At 37.7% G+C, this 22,820-nt stretch overlaps 1 protein-coding gene and 1 long non-coding RNA gene across 15 annotated transcripts in view; one reads left to right on the top strand and one right to left on the bottom strand.

The window, feature by feature from the left end:
• The window catches only part of GALNT18 (polypeptide N-acetylgalactosaminyltransferase 18), a 251,104-nt gene extending 239,387 nt beyond the window's left edge, over nt 1-11,717 (top strand). For 4 of the 10 annotated variants that reach the window (XM_013957884.2, XM_013957886.2, XM_013957887.2 and 1 more), the window contains one exon: nt 11,248-11,717. In XM_013957884.2, the coding sequence (XP_013813338.1) occupies nt 11,248-11,394 (147 nt within the window). In that variant the 3' untranslated portion in view covers nt 11,395-11,717. Of the gene's footprint in view, nt 1-764; nt 859-2,712; nt 2,803-3,251; nt 3,270-4,982; nt 5,109-11,247 lie in introns of those variants that run through there. The other 6 variants (XR_010884078.1, XR_001294746.2, XR_001294744.1 and 3 more) reach the window with 6 other exon arrangements.
• LOC106497093 (uncharacterized) overlaps nt 1-22,820 on the bottom strand; it is a 124,416-nt gene that overhangs the window by 12,447 nt on the left and 89,149 nt on the right. For 4 of the 5 annotated variants that reach the window (XR_001294749.2, XR_010884080.1, XR_010884081.1 and 1 more), the window contains one exon: nt 3,455-3,517. The exons of the other annotated variant lie outside the window; for it this stretch is intronic. This is a non-coding gene — a long non-coding RNA (uncharacterized lncRNA). The remainder of the gene's footprint in view (nt 1-3,454; nt 3,518-22,820) is intronic. 5 annotated transcript variants of the gene reach the window in all.

Here is a 22,820-nt window from a genome sequence, read left to right as displayed (position 1 = left end):
GCATGCTATGAAACGATTTTTCATTAGCAACCTAATGCTGCATCTTGTGTTCACTCAAAAAAGGGAAGGAAAGGGATGTTAACAAGAGTTTTGCATAGGAAAAGAATGCAAAAAGAACTCTGGAAGGCAACATATATTAAATGATGAATCCTACAAAACCAAGCTAATAGATAAAACCTAAGCATACATAAATTGCCACATCACAGATCAGAAAATAAATTAACTAGATATTAATTAATTACCTTGTCTAGCAGCCTGCCTCCACCAATGGTCAATTCTTGCTGTTTCACAGAAATGAACCCTTCTCAGAGCCAGCCATTCAATGTAATACCATAAGGGGGAAATTCCCTTCTTGACCCCAACCTGCTCTGTTCATTTGTCCACACCATTATCTTAGCATGCCTACAGAAAGTTGTTTCATCAGTGCTCTTAAAATTAATGCAGCTCTTCAGAAAAAGAAAAGTCAGTCATTGACTCACAGATGCCCTGTGGCAATGAATTCGATAGGTTTCCTACACTCATATAAATTGCAATAGTTGTTGCAAATTTATAGCTAACAATAATTTCTTCCTTAGAAAGTTCACTTACCAGTTTTCCATCGGTATTTGCACTTTTCATCACTAAAGTCAGATCCCAGCAATTTTCATTTACATCCTAAATGAAGTCGTATTTTTATTTCATTTCAGTGTATGTTGTAATTCCTCATCACCTGAATATTCCATCACACTTTAAAGTGTATTTGTTGCCTTTCTCTTCTACTTTAGACATCTTGAAGCAAGCCTAGATCAAGCCAGATAGATCCAGCCTGACTTGTTTGCAGAAATCATTTATATGTAATCTCAAAGTGAAAGAATAAAGGTAATTTTTCTAAGTTTTCCACAAAATGTACTTGTAAAACATGCAAATAAAACCAGCGTGTCCAGCAATCCCACCTTTTTCCTAACTATCATAGTATTGTTTCTCTACATGGGCAACTACTGTTTGGCAGAATCCATATGAAAAGAGATATCATATGTAAAATTTTCTATTTATTAGTTAGACCAAAGTTACACTGCCAAAAAACATTGGTGCTGCATATTATCTTTGGACTCTTCAACAGGCCAGGGCTCACTCAAGACTCTGGAGACTTTTAAAAGCACAGGAATGACCTATATCAGAGTCTGACCTGCATTCTGTAAGATAAGCACAGCATTTCTTGTTGTTAACTTGTATATATACATCTTAAGTTCTCATTTAGAACTTAGGCGTGCAGAATTTAAAGCACTAAATAGCCAGAGTATTTCATATCACTCACTACAGGGGTTTCTGCATTTACAGTTTTCTGAATGCTACAAAGTAGGACAGTTGGCAGTATATTGTGAAAGCAGGATGTAGGAGAGAGACTTAAAATAGCATTTAATAGTGAGGAACAAATTTCAGAAAATGTCAACATGTGAATCACAGATCCCACCAACATGCATTCCTAAAGCTCACTCTGTTCAGCTCTTATGAGTGTCAGTTCTCAAAAAGGCATCCAATTTAATTCTAAATGAACTGTCTTATTAACTTGTTACTCAGGGCAGGAGCTGTAATCAGAAAAATTGATGCTTATTGTCATCAACTCCATACGATGAAGCTAGCTTTCAATCCTGAATATTGTCTTCTGTTTTTACAAAGGTCTTATTAGGTGAATCTGGCTATTATAAGATGAACCTAAATACATCATCATCTGGATTTGTTGCCAAAACAAAACCAAACTATATTTTCGGCTGCAAATTCTGCATTTAGCCAGAATTGTAAGGACTATATACGTACAAAAGATCCTCTAGTTTTAAACGCTTTCTACAGGAAACAGTGTTGAATAAAGAAAGAAAAAACACTCACACACTATACCAACAGTATGTACTCCTGCAGATATTCTTCTAATACATCAGAAAGATTTCCTGACCATGGTTGAGACAGTAAAGTCTCATTTATACATTCTGAAAAAATCCATAATGATTTCTCCAGTCTGAATAATGGATTTTACTACAAAGTGTTCGCAAATTTTCAGTTTTGTCACCATTTTCTGTAGTAAAATGCTTTTTCAGCTATCATATCCTAAAGAGCTTCTGTGTATTTCAGAGGGGACTTTATTCTATTCCTCTGGGAGTTACTATTTTCTTAATCTTGCTATTAACAATGGGCCTCTGTAATCTGTTATGCTGGAGTTTAGTATATACATGAAAAATATTAGGCTTAAATCCATACATTTTGTTTCTAATTTTTGTACTGTTTTTCTGTAATTTGTTTTCCATTCCAATTACATTCTCTGTATGACATTGTGTTTCCTCTTGCCAGGTTTAATTGCTCTTATTTAAATACTTTAATTAACCCTACTGTGTATTTCCACATCCTGTAGCTTTAACTATTACACAAATTATTTAAATGGCTGGTCTTGGAACCTGGCTGCTCTATGTTCACGAAGCAGATGTAGATTAAACAAAAAAGTAAATGATTGTACAGTCCACTGGTTACTAGAACCTTGTATGGATGTGCAGATAAGGCTGCATCTATTTGATTTATCACAACTGCAGTAGTAAGACTTTGTTGCCTCAAATGAAAATGAAGCATTTATAATTGTATGAAATCTGAACAATTATTCAGAAGTCTTAGTAGAGGAATGTGACAAAATAATGTAAATGGTAAATTCTTACAACTGTTGAATGATGTGTCTGCTTCTGTTGCCAGCAGATGTTTCATAGGATTTAATCATTGTGTACAAGTGAGTGGACATAAGAGCAGCTCTCGGATGGCTGCCTGAGAGTAGAACCTAACTACAGGGTGAGGAGGATTTTTTTTTTTTTTTTTTTTTTTTTAACTTAAGAAATGGTTTGGCTGATCCTGATTATAACTCCACCTAAGTTTATGGCATTATACCCAGCAATTAGCTTTGGTTACTATTGAGAAAATACTTCAAATTCATGTTTAGAAATAGTGTCCAGTATATATTTCCATTTGCCTACCTAACTGTAAATAGCAGTGATTTAAATAGATGACAGACTACACCTTTCTAAAACATAACATTACTATATGTAATATTTCATACACATAATAGCAGTTAACAATACTGTGAAAGTAAGGTGCAGTTATCAAATATATTAGAAACCAAGTTGCTTCAAATAAGAAAAACAGCTAATGATATATTTCACTCAGGAGTATTTTAATTTAAGTAGAATTAATTTTGAAAGACTTGACAACTTAGTATATTCTCCAGTTTGCTTTACTTGCAGAGTACCTGTTGGTCAAAGAGTTGGAAAAGTTGACTTACTACTTTAGACTGGAGAAGTAGTTAATAGTAGTAGTTCTTTGCTTACTTGTATTTATTGGCTATAATGAACCCCCAAACCTTGTATGTTCAATGAAAGTTCAAATGTTTGATTCTTGTCTAATTTTGTGGTTAACGTGCGGCCTACATTTAAGCACACTTACTTACATTTTTTCCACCTGTGCAGAGTAACAGATTGTCACGAAGTCTGGAAAACCTGAAGTTTTCTCTCTAAAAGAATTATATATATATATATATATATATATATAAAAAAAACAAAATTTAAGTTATGTATTATCTGAGGTAATTTAAGCTGTATTATTAAATCAGGTTTTCAAGATTGAACATATAGAATGAATATACTCTTGCCTGCAACTTCTTACTAGTCTGAAAAACTATGAAGTAGTATAGAAATAAAACTATGTATGTATATGCATGCATATATACATGAATGTGCCCAACACTCAACAAGCTGACAGTACCAGTTAAGTCAGAATTTACGTTTCGAACATAAGTTCAATTATTCTGAGAAAGAAAGAAAAAACACTATTTTTGATTATGAGGATGGCAGATATTTTTGTCTTTTCATATTCAAAAGAGGGATGGTAGCTCCATTATTCTTTTGATATTGACTGAGTGAAGCCCTTGCTAGACAGGAGGAGAGGGAGAAAGAAGGGGGAACACAGCTGACAATAAATTATAAAAAACCTTATGAGAGCAACATCATAAATGAAGTAGCTGTGAGCCCTCAGGATAGTGGGGTGTTTTTTGACTGAAATTGAGACAAATATTAATTTGACACTGATCTGCACTAAAGTTAGTCTCGTGCTATTTTTATTGTTCTTAAATTAAATGCTGGTATTCTGAGGAAAGCAGAAATTATAAACTAAAAAAAAAAATCCAGTTTTTCCAAGCATTAGATAGGTAATATTGAAAATACATGAGCTACTTGGAATAAATTATTGACCTTCTCCTATGCCAACTTTCTCACTTCAGCAACATCCACACAGAAGTGACCACATAGACCCAATGGCTTGTAAAAATCCAGTTATTTTTTAAGACTAAATTTTGCGTCAATAGAAATTTACCCCAGTGTTCTGCAGAAATGAATGAGAAGGTCATGCATTCTGCTTGGAGTGGAGATGATCTGCAATGATCTGTGATTTTATATACACCTCATCATCAGGCTTTGATTCAAATGTATCAAAATATTTGCAAAGATTAGATTTGCTACTTCAAAACTAGACTGAACATGTACATGTTTGGGTCATGGACTGAAGTACAAATAGAAAATTATAGACTAGTGAATGCAAAGATTATACTGCATATGTGATACAGGACTGGATATACTTATTAACCTATTAAGACCTTTTATTTAAAAATATACATCATTAGACAAGCTGATAAGCGCTTTTTTTTTTTTAAGGTACAATAACACAAACTTTTACATGATGCGCAAAAGGTAGGTTTAAACTCTTTAACAAGTGCATACGCCTTACAGTAACTTGTTAAAAAGAGCTATCATCAATCTAATTTTCAGGAATGCTGACCAACTGCAGCATTTATTTAATGTCTCTCATTTTTTATAGATGATCAAACCTTGTATAAGTTTCATGCCCAAGGCCTCTTACTAGGTTATGAAGCCCAGGTTCAGTCTAAAGCAACAACCCCACCTCCCTGTTTTCCCTTTCTACAGTGCTTTTTTGGAGAAACTGGGGAACCCATTACAACTAGCAGCTCACAGAACCCATCACACCTACCTAAACAACTTGAATATCATGGATCACATCTGGCACGTGTGCTGAGCACAAATGGAGAATAAACTGACCAAGTCAATTTTTTGTTGTGAATTATTTATTCAGCTTTAATGATGCTATACACCCACATATGAATCTTTCCTTTCAAATAACCAAATTGTGTGAAGCAAGATCTTTGTTCTTTTCCCACAGAATGTTTTTTTGTTCATCTATCAAAACACAATGTTGGCAATCCGACTTCAGCATAGCGTTCATTCCACTCCCTTCTGAGTAAGGGAATGGAAAACTACTAGGTTCTTCTTTTTTTCTTCCCCCTTACTGAAGAAAATTAGAGAGTAAATATGATGGTAAATTTCTTTTAAATATAGCCAGAAATCAAAAACATTAAAATCTCATCTAATTAAATAAGCCTGTCTTTCAGTACCTGAGACAATGATTTTTTTTAAATCTTATTGTAGACAAAATATGAGTAACCTTGAATAGCAAAATATGAGTAACCTTGAATAAAAGCTTGAACCTATAAAATATACTAAGAAAGGCATTTATAGCAAGAAAAAGCTTTTAAATTTGTTGGCCAGAGGAGAAGTTTTGAGCACAGTGGATATATTTCTGCTCAGTAATGTTTTGCCACTGAAACTATGAAAGAATATTTGAGAGCTATGGTCAAATCCTACTTCTGACCCTAGTACACTGTCCTCTATAACAATCTGGCAATCTCATATTGAAAGATTACTGTGATTTCATATTGTAAACATACAAGATTTTTAGTGAGAAAAATCCTGAACTGTTGAGAACTTTTTTGGCTAGGTATACGTTACAGAAACTTTCTAATGTATCTTCTGGTTTTTGCCATGAAGTCAAAGAATGCTTTGTTTTGAATGGAGCTTATTTGAGGAGTGTAACAACAGTATCTAACCCTATTTCTGCAATAGCAATTGTATGGAGGGGCGGGAGTTCCACTGTGTATGCATACCGTATGTATGTTTCTGCAAAAGAAATTGTATTTCATGTCTTCTCTGGTATTTACTAAGAGAACTGTACCAGTATTCTGTCCCCTTCTTAGCCCTCTGGATGGGAAGTCTTCTAGCCACTTAAAAAAACTTTATGAAAGCTTTCAACTAAGCTTAGTTCTGCAAGGACCAATACCATTAAGGACCTATCCAGCTCCATTATTCTACAGCACAAGTACAGGAAGGGGGAAGGTAGAACTATGCACCCACCACCACACAATAAACCACAACCAAAATCATAGAACAGTTCAACAAAGACTAATTACTTTGCACAGCTAATTAGTACTCCAGCTTTTACCTAGAATAGATAAGCATTTGTGACATGCTGCTCCTCCTACAGGCATGTTAGTTTCTAAGTAGCACTGAGTCACATGAGATACCCTACCAGACATGTTGGGACATCCTCATATTGCACGCTATTATGGTTTGCATGTATCAAAAGGTATTCTTAGATGCTATATTGGTTATATTCTACTTTAGTGAAAGACTTGAAAGGAAACCTATCAGATATGACAGATATGCAGAAACTACAGTAATTCCAAAGGAAGTCTACAGTGCTGGGGTCCATCACGTCTGTTAAGTGAGCCTGGCATTCAGGTTCATGCATAGAGAAAGACATACAGCCAGCTTTTGATGACACTGATCACATGGGAACAGTTGTGTTTTACTGTCACTAGTTATACCTTTGACCAGCATACAGACTAGAAATTTAAAGTATTTGTGTATTAGTGAAAACTGCTTTGCTACTACTGAGTGTACACCTAATAGAGTAGACCAGCCACTGCTTTAGTTCACGTTCCAATAGTTATTGGTCATAACAGGATGACGCATGACTATGCATAACACAGTGGTTACATTAAAAGTATGCTTAGGAAGCACTAGGTCACTTTTATATGGTCTAATGATACCAGCAGGAGTCAAGAGCATTTGCGCTTCTCACAGGAATTACTGAACTCACCTTGCAAAACCCATCACATTTTCAATCAATCAAACTTGTTAATGTTGTCACATTCAGTCCATTTTTATATAATAGTTGACCTTAATTTATTTATCCTCCTGAGATTTCTGTTGCCTTTAAGTTGTCTCTTGTCATCAATGATCTTAATCCTAACCCTGTTCAACTGGCCAGAAAAGGCTTATTTTCCTCCCTAACTTGTTTCTGCCTAAAGAATTGTATTTTATGCATTGTGGTAAGAGAGAGACATTACCCTAGGCTATCAAATTTTTGCCTTTAAATTGAAAATCAGATGTCCTATGAGGGTGGGAAAAGGGAACTAGATGATAGGCAGACAACTTGCCTTTCACTTTCAGTTAGCCTGAAATACTGTAACACAACAGACCATTTTGCTAAGCAGTAAACATGACTGCTATTAGGCTTTTAGACAAGTTTTACTAAATGGTTATAAATAAAGGATTAAATAAAAGGACAGCTTTGTTTGTTTCTGCATTTGGCTTGAGCATTCCAAATGCTAATGATGATGAGCAAATGCAGAAGCCATTCAGGAATAATCATCTGATTTGGAGGCCAAACCCAGGTCAGAGTAGCAAAACGTAGCTATCAGTGACAGCTGCTTGCTTGCTCTGAGTTATCCAATTAATGTGCTTTTATGAATTATACAGCTCAATAATTCAGGCTTTGCAACATATACTGGGTACACTGTCATCGCCCTAGAGATAACAGACTAAGAGTGCTCTAGCAAGCTTGTATTAGACATATAGAGGGGAAAAAAAACCACAAGAAAAATAATCATCTAACAACAGTAGGAAATTTTAAATAAGCACAATACAAATCCCTCCCTCTGTACTGTACTTCAGAGCAGTTCTTTCATCCATGTGACTACTGAAAGGAACCCAAACTGTGTAGACTTCTACCTCTCTGAGGGATTAAGCCATGGTTCTGTACAGCCCTCACATCTCTTAGGAGCTGAGTTGTTCTGGTTCTAACAGAACTTGAACTTTTATGTTTCTCTTTTGTAGAAAAAAAAAATCACCTTGCTAAAAGCATCTGTGCTCTCTAGAACACTCAACTCACACGTATTAGCCACTGCTTCACTTCGGTGTCTCTTTTATGTGTCATACAGTAGGCTCCAATGTACTCAGCAGGGTGAATTTCAGTAGCCACTGCAGAGTGCTTTGCAGCACATCAAACAGAGCTTCCTATACTTTTTTTCTCCCGAGTGACCTCCCGAGTGACTTGTTTCTGTTAAATGCTGAATCTCACATAAGGGCCCATCAGGAAAGAGGTGGGGCTTCTGTGGTTTGTTTTGTTTTGTTTTTCCTTAGGAGTGGTTATACTTTGTTTATGTAGCTGCCTGTATTAAAGTAGCCTCACCTACACATCTACTGTAATACCTATCTGTGCTCTACATGATTCAGAACAGAAGAAAAACATTCTTCTCCATTATGAACATCTTTTCTTTCTTTACCTTGAAATCTTCAACAGAAGTTAGGTTGGAGGGCAGAAAGAAATTTCAACTCAGCATTGCTCCATTTAAGACATTAGTGCCTTACTACTAGAGGAATCCACAGCACTAAATTAGGTGACTAAGTTCTATACACAGTGCTTGGGGAAAAGAATAGGCACCAAAGAATGGCATTCACAAAATCCAGCCAACAAACTAGGCAGCTGCCCCAGCTGAGAGGCTGAAGAGGCAGATGTAGCCCATACTCCACATTAAGGTTAGACCTGAGCTTCTTATCTCTCTTCACAAACATAAAAGGGTTCAGGAGATGGTCACCACAGAGTTCATTTCACAGAGTCTGGGCAAAGAGGAGAGGCAAGAAGAAATGTACTAGGGAAACAGTTGCGTTTTAGCTGTCATGCTTTATGTAAAATGGAGAGAATGAATTCTTTTCCTTAGTTAGAAATCGCAAAAGACGTCTAAAAGTAGGCTACACAGATTTGTATCCCAGATCCAAAAATAAGGCAAATGAGGGACTTGAACTACAATGTCCTGTAACTTGTGAGTTTTCTGACAGACAAAGTGGGAGTGCTTCTTTATCTTGCTTCCTTAGTACAAGATCTGACCCAAAACCTGAGGATGTCTCAGTCCTCCCCCAAACTGAGAAAAAGACTAGTTCGCGCATGTGCCTGCATCAGAAAGATACAGTCCTAGTTAACATAAATGACAGAAACACAAGCACCTCCAGCATTACTTGGAAGCTCAAAGAAGCTGAAGATCTCAATATTGGGCTTAGGCAGAAAAAAAAAAAAAAACTGCTAAATTCCAGTCTCTGATTCCTAAATACCATTGTGGATCTGAGCCTCCGTGCCATGCAAAATTGAGTCTACGGGGGGTGGGGGAAATCAGTATACATTTAAGAAATTGAGGTTGTGTGCTTCACTGCTAGAGAAAAAAAAAGATTTTAGCAATGAGAAAATCCATTATCCTGGAGTTTTATATATGAACGACCTAATTCAAAACTCACTGAATTCACACAGAAAACTCTCACCGACTTCAGTGAACTCTGGATCAAGGCCAAAGTAACTTGGTGTGTGTGTGGGGGGGGGGGGGGGGGGGAGGGCACAAATGGCATATACTAAAGCTCTGACTAATTTCCCATCCTTGTTTCTTTAAATAAATTTTTTTTGTATATCCAGAAGTTATAATGCTTATAGATAGAGTTTGTGCTCCCACCAGGCACATTTAACTACTGTTATTAATATGAATGTCAATAAAAGTTATACAGCAAGGGGAAAATACAGTTCACTCAGCATTCAGTTATGGAGGTACATTAAAACGCGTGTTTGTCTAGCAATCACTGAAAATTGTATCTAGAGTCTGCACCTAGGCCCTTCAAGGAGGATTTATGGGAGCCTCATGTTTTGAATTTTATGGATTAGTCTAAAAATGCTCTCTTTCTCCCTCTCTCTTATTCAAACCATATTTAAACCCTCAAGCTTTTAAACTTAGTTCTGTATTCAATTTGCCAGTCTCCAACTGTTTTTTAGAAGCGTCATTCCTCAGAGAAAGTACTTACTAGGTATTACTGGTATGACAGGAGGAGATCCCCCCCTCCCCAAGCCACCTGGATGAAGTGGACCCTGTACTGAGTGGAATCAATTACCCTTGCCTGAGGAAGAGCATTCCCTGAATACAAATCTCAGCATTTCTATGGGATTTATGCTAATATTCTTATAATAAATCAGTCACAGTTGTGACTTTTTAATGCAAAGTATAACAGACTTGAACAAACTGATGTTTTTCCCCCCCTCCAAAAATAGCAACCCCACCCCTTACAAGTAAGCAATTTAAGTATGTGGCTGCTCTTTCTGTACCTTAGCTATACTGATCTGGTTGTACTGAGTTACGCTCCTTTCTTTGATTTGCAGTTTAAGCCAGTAATTCTCTATTACACAAATCCAAGCTGCTCTAGAGACAGACAGACTTCCAGACCACTGCACAAATTATTCTACTCTGTATATTTTGGAAGAAACTTCCCAGGCACTAATGTGTTCAAGTTACTATTATTAAACAGGAGAGAGAAGGTGAAAGAACAAACTGAAACCATAATTAAAGAAAATATGTAATTTAGGTCATCTACATGATGATGATCTAATTGTAGTTTAGATCTGCAGTTAACTATGTGATAACTCCAATGCTTTAAGATTTGCTGCAACTCACAGTGAAGATAAAGAGGGCTTTAATGTAGGAGTATTAAGCTGCCAAATGAATGAAGAATTGATACTGAGGATTAGCAACGTAAGATTATAAGAAACAGTTCTGTTCAGAATTCAAAGAATAAACTATTTAGGCATTTTATCCTGTATGAGGGAATACAGAACATCCTGGACCAAGACATTGGTCCTCTCTGCCACTGTTTGAGGTTTCAGAGGTACAGCAGGGCCACACAGCTAGGTTACTGAACAGGAAAACTAGTCCAAGAGCTTTCAGCTTGTGGTTAAAGAGCATGACGAGAAACAGCTGAATTCTAGGAATCCCATTTGCTGAAATGGTAACCAAGCAATTGAGGCTATTTCAAACTGAATCAGAGATTAAACCAGCCTGTGACAAGAGGCATCTCCACTCCAAATCCAGCCTAGTGCTTATCTTGTCTCTGAGTAATTTTTCACAGTAGCAGAGGGCAGTGGTAAAGATGGACACTGGAATGCTCTCTAACCTATACCACCACACAGTAGCAACGTATCAAGATAATAATATTTAATCAAAAATTTTTTCCTCCATCTTTAAAGGGAGGCCCTATCCAGAACCGAAAATCCAAGCGTTGCCTGGAATTGCAGGAAAACAGTGAAAATGAATTTGGATTTCAACTCGTCCTTCAGAAATGCACTGGACAGCGCTGGTCTATAACAAATGTCCTGAAAAGCTTGTCATCATAGCAGACTAAAATTTTTCTACCCAGTTCTTTTGCTACTGTGTAGCAAATATTGCAATGTTGCCTGCTGTATTGTATTCCCCCCTCCCCCCTTCCTTCTTTCCTCTTTCCTCTCCCTTTGATTTTCTTTGTGAGTGTGTGGAAGTTGGGTTTGTGGGCTGAAAATAGACATTTTTATTTCACAATGATGTTTTCATGGCATTTATAGATATGTTGAATGACAGGATATGGTAGGTGATCTTAAAATATTTTGCAACTGTAAATAGGAAACAAATGGAGAATATTTATAACTCAAGCTTTTATTGAATAAAAAAAGTACAAACACTATTACTGTCTAGCTGTATCCATGGAAATCAGTTTGGAAATTAAATGGAGGTTTCAGCATTTTCATAAACCTGAGCTTGATCTTGGCAAGTAGCTGCCAAGTACCAGTATTCTCCAGACACAGTAAAAAAATCCTACCTTGGCCAAAATACATGGGAGGAAACGGCAGCCAGCACCATGCTGCTCTGTACGCATTATGCCCAGTGATAAGAGAGGTGATGCTAATTCCATGGCATCAATAATACAGGCTGTAAAAGTTTCATGATCTCAGCTCACACCTTCCCTAGGTAAACAAAGTAATGGCTAGCAAATTATCAGCATGTTCTCTCTTATAAACTGGGTTACAAATCAAACACTAAATTAAAAGCTAAGCTACTGTTCTCCTGCAATCCATCATTTTCTTGCCTTTTTTTTTTTTTTTCCTCAGAGTCAGGAACATGAAGGTACAAAAAAATAAAAACAACAGAGAAGGCAGTCACAAAATGAGATTTCATAGCGTTTATTTTCCATGACCAGAATGGAAAACACCACAAAGGTAATGCTGGCTCTTCAACCAAGTGGACACAAAACGGTTCAATTCTACAGCCCCAAGTTAAAGTGGGAGCTTCTAAAGCTTCAGCACTGACCTATCTTCATTATAAATGAAAACAGAGTCAGATATATGAAAAATCCTGGGTGGAGCATGTACTTCCTGGACAGCACAAATACCTTAACTAAAACCTCCTTATGGATTATGGAGGGGAGAAACCAGCTGAACTGGGGCGGGGGGGGGGGGGGGGGGGGAACAGGGTTGCAGGATCAGTAACTCGGGTATTTACTCCACTATTCTTTCCATGCATAAAGGAATGAACAAACTAGGGAGACTTCTTCAGGAACCAGACTGAAGAAGCTGCTGCACACCAGCCTATGGGAATGTTATTTTTCTCCTATTGCCTCTCAAAGGTTTTTGTGGATCCCTGCCAAGTTACTCACACCATCCTGGAGGAGATTTTATCACACAGGGAAAGAATGCTGATTTCCCATTGCAGCTGTTAATATAAAGCTCAGCTTTTAACAGTGTTTTCTTATTCCCCCATTTATGTTTTAAAACGTACAAGACCAAGCCAATGCTTAATATGTACAGCCTGCCCCCAGATACTAGTCCTACTTCTATCTGTGCAAAAGAATCCAACAGCCAGAGCTTCAGACTCACTAGATTGGTGCTGTGGACAAAAACTGGCTTTGCAATGCTCTAAAGATAGAATTGTATAAGGCACCACTTCAGAGAAGCATTCCTGCTTCTCCTGCCTCCTCTGACAGACAGCTAATAACTTGATTCCTGATACCTTGAGAAGAAGACTTTAGACAGTAGCAGACTACTTCAGAGACCTGGTCCCACCCAGTGGTACTGCTGAGACAGAGTTCACAGAAGCACCTCTGGGGCTATTCCACCCTCTGCGATACAATTCACTGGCTCCTCAGAAACACACCAGCACGTACCCACACATGTGGGCTCTGCCTATAACCAATCTTGCCAAAGCAAGCAGGATCAAACATGGACAGTGGTCTACTTTCCAGCATTAAGAATTTGTCCAACCTAGGTTAAAAAAAAACCCCACAATATTGAAGTAGCTTCTTAAAAATCAACTACAGTACTGTATTTCAGTTTCTCTCCTCAGAGGTCTTCCATTAGCACTCCCTATTTTCACATATATATGTAAACTATATATGTAAATTATATGTGTATGTGTACGCATATATTCTTTAAAAATGTGCTGTTCTCTGGCTATCGATGACTTGGAGAGAATGCCTTCAGCCACGAGCAGCAGCAAGAAGTGTAAATTCACTCAGCCTTTACTACTGAGCTTTAAGAAAGTGTGAATTCAATGTGGTATCATTTCATCTCAGCTAAGGCTAGGAGAAGAGGATGGAACAGTCTGATGAGATAAACCAGGAAGACTACAATTACTGACCTCTTTATTTCCAGCAGCTTTTATTTGTATGTAAATTATCTCTCTTATTATTCTATTTGTTCTTTTTATTCTGTTGTTTGTTACTTTAAATGGCAGTCATAACCTCTCTGGCACTGGTAATGTGCCAAGCAGTCTTTACAGACATTCACATTCAGAACCAGCTAGTATCATTTTTCTTAATGACTGTTTAATAAGTCATGTGGCACATTAATTATATGTGTTCATCCTTCTGCTATATATAGTTACCATATGTTGGTTTCCCAGAGAAAAAGCTGCAGAGCCAACAACAGGAAAACAGTGTATAACAGCAAATAAAGACGGACTTTACACCTGCATTCTGACCAACTTCAGACATCTCTCAGGCCTTTGGGGGCTGAAAACTCCCATTAAAATGGGAAAGAACATAAAAAATCCATTCAGCAGCAATACCAACACTTCAGTCATATCGAGGAGACGAAGCCATAAGGGACAAAATGGGTAGTTTGGATCAAACCATTCTCCTCTGCTTCTTAGAGGCATACTGCACTCTGAGCAGTTATTTTCTAGGCTTTTATGAGTACTGTAGTATGCTGGAGGAAGACACCCGACAAAGACTTGACAGGAGTGAAAGGAAGGTGCTGAGCTCTGACCTGTTTTATTCCACACCAAAACGTATACTGTATGCGCAATATTTGCCCACAGAAGACTGTCATTCCTGATCGCACTGCAGCAGTGTGTTCAGGTTCTCTGCTAAGCGAAAAGCACTTAACAGAGCCAGGTAGTCTCACCAAGCCGTATGTGGTGCTGCCCAGCCATACCTCCCACTACACACCAGTTTCAAGGCTGTTGGCCCCACTGATTCCCATGGGGACCTGCACCGTTTGCTTCAGCCCCTCTAAAAACAAATATTACAGGGAATCCCTCAGAGAAGAGTGGGCTTAAATTTGATCCTAGTGTAATTCCAGTAACTACAATGGAATTACCAAAATAAACATTGAAAAAAAATCACTAAAGTCCAAACTTGAAACACTACCTCATAACACAGAAATTTCAGCTATCTGTAAAATATTTGCATTATAATAGGCTTTTGTTTTGAATCATGACGTAAACATTTTTACCTGATAACTTATAGAAAAAGGGAAACAGGTATAAATCTGGGGCTAGGTCTACTAAAAGAATACAGCAGTAAGTATGGAGATACATAATGAGTGCTATTACATGCCTCACTTTAAGGTCTCAGAAAAAAAAACATTTTCTTTTATATGCCTCTTTTCTTGGAAAAGCAGGAGAAAAAAAAGCCCAGCAGGACAAGCATAATCAAAAGACAGAGATATCTTCTGCTAATATTCTGGAAATATGCTAACTCTTAATCACGACTGCCTCCTCCTCATCACTTTACTTTTCAGTTACAGAGGAATTACATAGATAGAGCAACAATGTCTTGTACTGCAAAAGACAAAGTCATCAGTTGGCTCCAAATGACCAAAAACATTCCCAAATCTGCCTTTGCCATTGTGAGAAAAAAAAAAAGAGAGGGAGAAAGTTAGCAGGTGTGGCGGAGGGAGTGTTTGGCAAGGCACCTGGGAAAGCCCTGTGAATGTAGCCTTCTTCACCTGGGGAGGAGATCAAACAGACCAGAAAGATCCAATCAACTCACTCTTCTTTCTGCTGGTATAGAACTGCTCCCAATATATTTTGATGACTTTTTCTTGACAGTTAACAATAGTGTATCTACTAGCTGCTGAGGTTTTTCTTACAATTAAAAGAAAATGAAAGTTTCAAGTAGCCCTCAGCCTTCCTCTTACTATACTTCTTCAAAGACCTCTGAGGAGAGAAACTGAAATACAGTACTGTAGTTGATTTTTAAGAAGCTACTTCAATATTGTGGGGGTTTTTTTTAACCTAGGTTGGACAAATTCTTAATGCTGGAAAGTAGACCACTGTCCATGTTTGATCCTGCTTGCTTTGGCAAGATTGGTTATAGGCAGAGCCCACATGTGTGGGTACGTGCTGGTGTGTTTCTGAGGAGCCAGTGAATTGTATCGCAGAGGGTGGAATAGCCCCAGAGGTGCTTTACAGACAACATATAATTATTTTTTTCCATCTCCTTTGCTATCATTCAGCCAAATTGTTCACACCAGGCTATTATCTCCAACCATTTCTCAAGACTAAAAGAATTCCACTGCATGTCCTTTCGCAACATCTGCATCTGTGGCAAGGCACCAGCAACTGGAAGGAAAGAAACTATGCTGACCACATGAGCACAGCTGTGCATAGGAAGAAGCTTTCCACACCCTTGGAGAGAAGATACTAGCTATAGTAAAGCAAGCAGCTGTCACATGTCATTCTGTACTAGATAGCACTGAGTACTCTGATGGAGATACACAGAAAGGGTAGTGCTGAGATTTCAAGGTCACATGGTAATAGAATGCACCAGAATTTTGTTTATACCTTAAAAATACAGATATATTTTATATACAAAGCATGAGGATGCATGCATACACTCACACGCTGGCTGTTTACTGGCAGATAATATCACATTAAAGCACACTTCATCCAACTGTAGGGTTAAAAACATGGAAGTAAGACACTAAAGAGTAAAGTTTGGGAAAAATTTTATCACCAGGCTACACAGAATACCATCAACAACATACACCAACACTCAGTCATACTACCTCTGTTTTTAACAGAGACAAAAAAGCAGAAGACAGCTTCCTCACATTTGCACTTTTGTTGAAGTAACCTTTAAGGTTTTTCAGCAAGGTTAGGTCAGAACAACGTCTCAAAACTAGAATGCAAAATAGATAGACCAATACAACACATCATATCACTAAAGCTTTTAACAGTGGTACTGCTTTTCCATCAGCAAGAATACACAGAGTTTTAAAAATACTGATACTTTCTTACCACCAGGAAGCCCTACAAAATCCTACCCCTTGTGGCAGCAAAGCTTGGCTGTCTCATAACCCAAGTCTCTGCCTATCCAGGAATCTCTTGCTCCCTCATTTATCCACAAATAGACAAGTCAGATTTTTGGGATATAAAAATACATCTCCTTGGCAAAAGAAAACAACCTTAGTGTAAATCCACATGAGAGCAAATCTAGTCCCCAAACCTCACCCACAGCACAGAACACTAGCTGTAGGGGCTTGCCACCTCTCAGCCAGACTGGAGGGAAGAGAAAGTTCTTGTCAGCACACACAAAGGGCATAGCAAGCCTCAGCTTGTCATTTTGGCTAATATACTTCCCTTAATTGCTATCATTGTTAAACCCTCTTAACAGCTTAGTGCCTCAGTTTCCCATCTTCAACACTTGTTCTAGATACTAACAGTTAACCTCAGGAAGACCTGCTCATTTCCTGAAAACACAGACAGCAGGTGAGACTCCTGTATTTAAAGCACCCATATGAACAAATCGAAAGCTACTTTCTTACCTTTGATCCTGTTAGTAAGAAGTTTTATACACCATGTTTTTGTTATATACCATTATTTTATAGTTTTCTATATTTAGACACTGTTCAGCAATATAGTGACCACTTGATCTCTAAATGCTATGGAAATGCTTATAATTAAAGAGGAGATACAATATGGACGTTATAAAAATAGCCCAAAATATTTCTACAGTTAATCTTGAATAACCAGTGACAAATCACAAAATTGAAAACTCCTGTTACTTCCCACAGTCTAAAAATCACTAAGCAATTCTCCGACTCAAAGCCAGAATCAAACATTAGCATCAAAATGCTGAACTTCTGTGCAACCTACTGTACTGATACCTGCTAATAAGAGATGAATCCTCACCTAGTATAAATTAGCACACATCCAGTGCCTTTGAGGAACAGTATCAATTTCAGTCTATGAGGACTCAGCCTGGACCCCCTAAACACCTCACGAGCAAGACTCATGCTGAATTTCATAAATAAACCCTGTTTATACATGAGTGTAAGTAGCATTCAAAACTCACACATCCAACTCTAAACCTGAACAACAACAAAAAAGATCCTACTAATCAAGCTGGCTGCTGAAAATACCCTACCATACAGATGAAAAGGTACAGCACCAGCACTACAAAGACAAGATTTGAAAGTTTTCCCACGGACAGTGAAGTTTCCAAAACAGATCTTGTGCTGTAACTATTTATGACAAACATACCCAGCCAGATTGGGCAGCCATTTGGAGAGATCTTGTTCTATTAAGAGATGAAAAAAGACCATCATCATGCTAGATAAATGAATCACCTGGATTCTTACTGTGCCTTTACATAATACTGTGCTCACATGTTTTGCTGTAGAGCACATTTTACCTGAGTAAACATCTCACAAGAAGAAACCCAAACCCCCAAAAAGGATATCAGTGATAATTTCAGATTTCTGGCAGGTACTACTCTTCTAAGCAGTCTCACTTTTCTATTCTATAAAGGCAGAGTCCCAACTTAAACTGAATTGCTTTGAATCCAAACTGGCTGACTATATATTAGATATCTAACCCTTCTGCCTATAGCTGAATGCAATGTAAGCCACCTCCTTTTTTCCCAATCCTTGTATATTGTGCCTAGGCAAAAGGGGTTATCTCACTGTTTTGATTTCTGTATGTTTAGAATTCAAAGAAGGAAGAAAAGAGACAGGGAAAGAGGAAGTGAAAAAAGGAAAAAAGAGCCCAAGTGTCTACTCTGAAGTTTTGTAGCACAGAGACAGAAATATTCAAGATGACACCTCAGGCTTAAAACAGTTTACATTTAAACCTCTGTGCTGTTCCACAGCATGACTTTGTCTACCTGGTCTCACAATTAGTAACTCCTGTAAAGGATGGCAAATTGAAATAATCTTGCTTCTTAAGAGTGATGCCTTCAGGTATTAAACCTTTGACTGCAGTTTCCTAAGAGACATTAAATCACATGGAGCTTTAGACATCTGAAAAGATCTGTAACACTGCATATCAAGTTCATGGAAGTCAAGGTTTACTGATATAGTTTCAGAAGTTGGTCTATTCACTTAGATTTCAGATTGCCTGCAGAAGCTGATTTATGGAAAACATTCTGATATCCTCTCATGAAAGATGAATATTATCAGTTAACCAAATTAGCTAGATATTCGTCAACTTTTCTTGTATGTCCATTTCAACAGGACTGCTTGAAGAGTCACATGCTATCCAGAAGGAAAATTATTATTAAAATCTGACCTTCGATTACTCATTGAATTACGACTTATTGATCCCATACCTTCCTTTTGTCTCAATACAATGTCTGGCACTGTTAGGAGCACTGTAAAAACAACAGACTATTACTGATCAGAACATGAATCAGAGGTGCAGGGAAATCAGATTTTCAGCAGATTTGCTGACAAGTCACACCTCACACTTCCCCACAGACTACTCTCTGATACACAGTATATCACTGGAGATTTAAAAAACGATCAGCTGTGACAGAGTTCAATAGTCATTTACAATCATAGGTGCTAATTTACTCTCTTGATAGCAGGACTGCTGGAAGAAGGCTACAGTAGTGTAATCCGTCAGCAATTCCCTCTGCATCCAGGCATGGCCGGCAATGCACAAAGAGGGAGCAGAACAGGACAGGGACGGGGGCAAAGGCTTGGGGTTGCTCCATCATGCATCTCCCATGAAGCCTCGGCTGCAAGTAAAGCTTCAGGTGATTACACGACAACGCTATGCATCTTTGCTCTCCAGTTTTCTTTACCAACTGATTTTTCTAGATCATCAAAGTAGGAGCATGTTATCCTTAATTAAATGTGTCTTGCCTCTTGTGCTAAAGGAACATTAGTTTGTGTTTAACAGTTATTTTTATTCAAACATTAAAGAACAAGAGAATCAAAGTCTGCTCAAAATTATAGCCTACTCATGAGCCAAACTGTTCAGCTCAGAATATACTTTGCTTTTTAACTTACATGAGAAGCAATTATGTGCACGAGTGAGTGTTTTAAGGTCTCTAGCTTCTTCTGTACATTATTCTGGATTCACTTTTCTGACCACAGCTTTTCTCCTTCTCACGAAAGAGATGTAGTTACCATGGGAAAAACAAGGAGGTTTGTTTACAGTCCAGAACTCACTTCAACCTTCTAAAACATTCAAGAAACTTCAAAGGTTTTAAATGGGTTTCATGGGTGTTAACTTGTGCAAAACTTTGCATTTGGCTCCCAAATTCCTGTATATTAATGGAGATCCTTGTCTAGTTCTTTGACCTGACAGAGAAGTTTGAGTAGTTCACAGCATATGGCAAAAGAAAGACTATGGTGTTATAGTCAATATTTTACCACCTTTGTAAGAAGTGTTATATTTTACAGCACAATGGACTTGTCTTTGAAGTGGTCTAGAGCTTTCTCATCCATGTAGAGACAGCATATGACTTTGAAGTCAGAGAGTAAACATGCAAATACTTTCTTTCTCTATCACAAATTTTCTTCCTTTAAGCTCATAACCAAAGTAGTAAAGCACAACTGTAGATATTGATGACTTAACATTTGCACCAGTAGAGGGGCAGTTATCCAAGCAGAATGGAGGTGCAGAAGAACAATACAGAAGAGAAGAGGAAGAAGAGGCTGATCAGTCAGCTTACGCTTGCCTAAGGCTAGCCTATTTTCTGATGGAAAAGACAACACATTTTAAAACAGGCATGTGCTGATATTCATATAGTCGTCCAGTATCTACAATTCACGCATTTTCCTTCCTGTGCTCCAGTCATCAAATGGTGAACACCTAATGCTGAAGCTAGAAATCTGTCACAATGTGGCTGCTATCCCTAGCTGCTTCTCCACATTGCACTTTACAGGCGTCAAGTGTTTAATAGCACCTTTATTTCCCTTGCTTTTGAAAACTGAGCACAAATCCCTCTGGCAGTACATCCTCGCAGTCCCCTGCAAGACAACAGTACTATTATTCTTAGGTTTATAAAGCACCTTTCCTACCTCTCCAGGTGCTCTACTGTTACAATAATAAACACCACAAAAATAATGTAAAACAAAATTTAACAACCACAGAAGGAAACATCCAGATAAAACTAAAAATAAATAATATAATAGTCCAAGTCAAACCTTGAGGTCAAACAAATGCAAGACTGCAGGTAAACTGAAGGCAAACACACAAATGCAAACCTAACTTCACAAACAGAAGGTTTGGGGGGAACTTGAGGGACTGTCCACAAAAGTACTACAAACATTGCTTCAGAGTGTTCCTAAATTACAGGCAGGCAACAGTTCCCACCTGACTCTACTCAGATGTCTGTCTAGGATCTCTAGACATTCAATAAGAACACTTCACGCTTCCCTGGGACTAGGGCAGAGAGAGTTGACTACCAAGATTGACACCAACTCTAGTAACCTTAACTGAAGAAGTCTGTAAAAATAAGCAGAAATTATGTGTTACGAAAGAGTGTCTACACAGGAAGATAGATAAAAGAAGGAAAAGAAGTTCTAGGAACTCAAATTATTTAACAACTGAGTGCAATGATTTTGGAGGAAAAGAAATGCATTTGTTACAATATCATGATTAAGAACATGAATCCACACAAACACAGTTAAAACTAAAGTTACCAAAAGTCTTCAATTTGAAAATAAAAATCTTGATGGATATGTTAATCCTATATGTAAATTTACAACAACTTTTCTTTACCTACCTATCAAAGTCATTATTTCCAATACAGTTACACCTTTTATTTTTTTGACACATTATTTATGTTCCATTTAGAACATATAAAATGTTCTATGTTCAGTTGCTTTTAAGCCTACCTTATACACACCAATGTACTTACTGCCATTTGCTACACATTACCCTTGTCTAGAACATGCATGTACCATCAGTTAACATGAATATCTTTAATACAACATATTTGCAATTTTCACATAAAATGCACTCCAAATGTCTTTTTCTTTATATAGTGATAACACCAATAACAGTTCATACAGCCTCACCAGCTACTTAATCCTTTTTAATGTCATCGATGATTTGTATCTGACCTAGTTAGGTTTCTTCAGTTGTTACTGTCAGTAAAATACCCATAGGCACAGTCCTTAGCTTCCTGCAGAGTTAAGTTGACTGTACTATTTTTCTTCTCCTCATATTTCTTTCCACTTCTTCCCCGATAGTAATATTGAGAAGACTTTGAAGTCATGTTCATTTTAAGTTGAGGATTCACTTGTGGTGCTCCTTGGGCTCAGAGCACTTGCCCAGATCTTTTTAAAGTTTCACATGGATGGTGACGCCAAAAAATTACATGAAAACAAAAAAAGAACAGAAAAAAGGACAAACTACATCGTACACTACTCCTGCATCATAAAACCAAACAAAAAAAGAAGGAAAAAGATAGTAATGGAAGAGAGAGGATGCATTAATGCACAGCACAGCTTTCCATGCCCTTTAATGAAACTAAGTATAGCATTTCTTGCTAAATTGCAACTGGCAAAGATGATAAGAAGGTGAAGTCTGCACTACAACAAAAGACCTTGAGCTCTTCTGACTACAAGAGCAGTTGCTGGGAACATCTCCTGGAGTACTAACTTCCCAAAAGGGCATTGAAACAAATTAAACAATGCATCTACTGTTTTTTTTTTCTTCTTAATAGCATGAATCATCCTGCACTTTATCTGGTGATGCTTAAGTATGCCCTGTACATACATGCCTGAGGAAGCAGTATTCCTGCTTATGCACAGTGCTAACCAAACTTCTTCCTCAAATGGTAGTGCATTCCCTTCACCATTTAGTACCAGATCTCAAAAGGAAACAGGGGCACACCCAAGCACAGAATTGCATATAATTTAAAAAGAACCTCCATTTAACACACTGCAGCAGCTTGCTTTTGGCTGTGAAATTAGAAAGCCATCCTCATTGCTGTGAGAACGATTAACTAACATGCAGTACTGTCCTGATAAACAAAGCCTATATGCCACATTGGAAGTGAGAGGGAAGAAATCCCAAATCAGAGAAGGAAATGTCTAAGTTTTTAGTACAGATGAAAATGGGAAGTGAAAGAAACCACAAAAGACTCTCCTATGAAGTCTAGAAAATGAATCTATAAAGGATTATAATGTAGTCTGCAAAGAGGCTCTGTGATTACTTACAATATCAGTGAATACACTATGAATGTTACGATGGCTAGAAAGGAGACACAGAGCATGCCTAGCTGTGCAGTTCCAGTGTTGTCCATCTCTTGCAGCATAACATCAAG

The sequence above is a fragment of the Apteryx mantelli genome, chromosome 4 (genome assembly GCF_036417845.1).
Source record: "Apteryx mantelli isolate bAptMan1 chromosome 4, bAptMan1.hap1, whole genome shotgun sequence".
Lineage (NCBI taxonomy): Eukaryota > Metazoa > Chordata > Aves > Apterygiformes > Apterygidae > Apteryx > Apteryx mantelli.
This window is presented reverse-complemented; position numbering and strand designations above follow the sequence as displayed.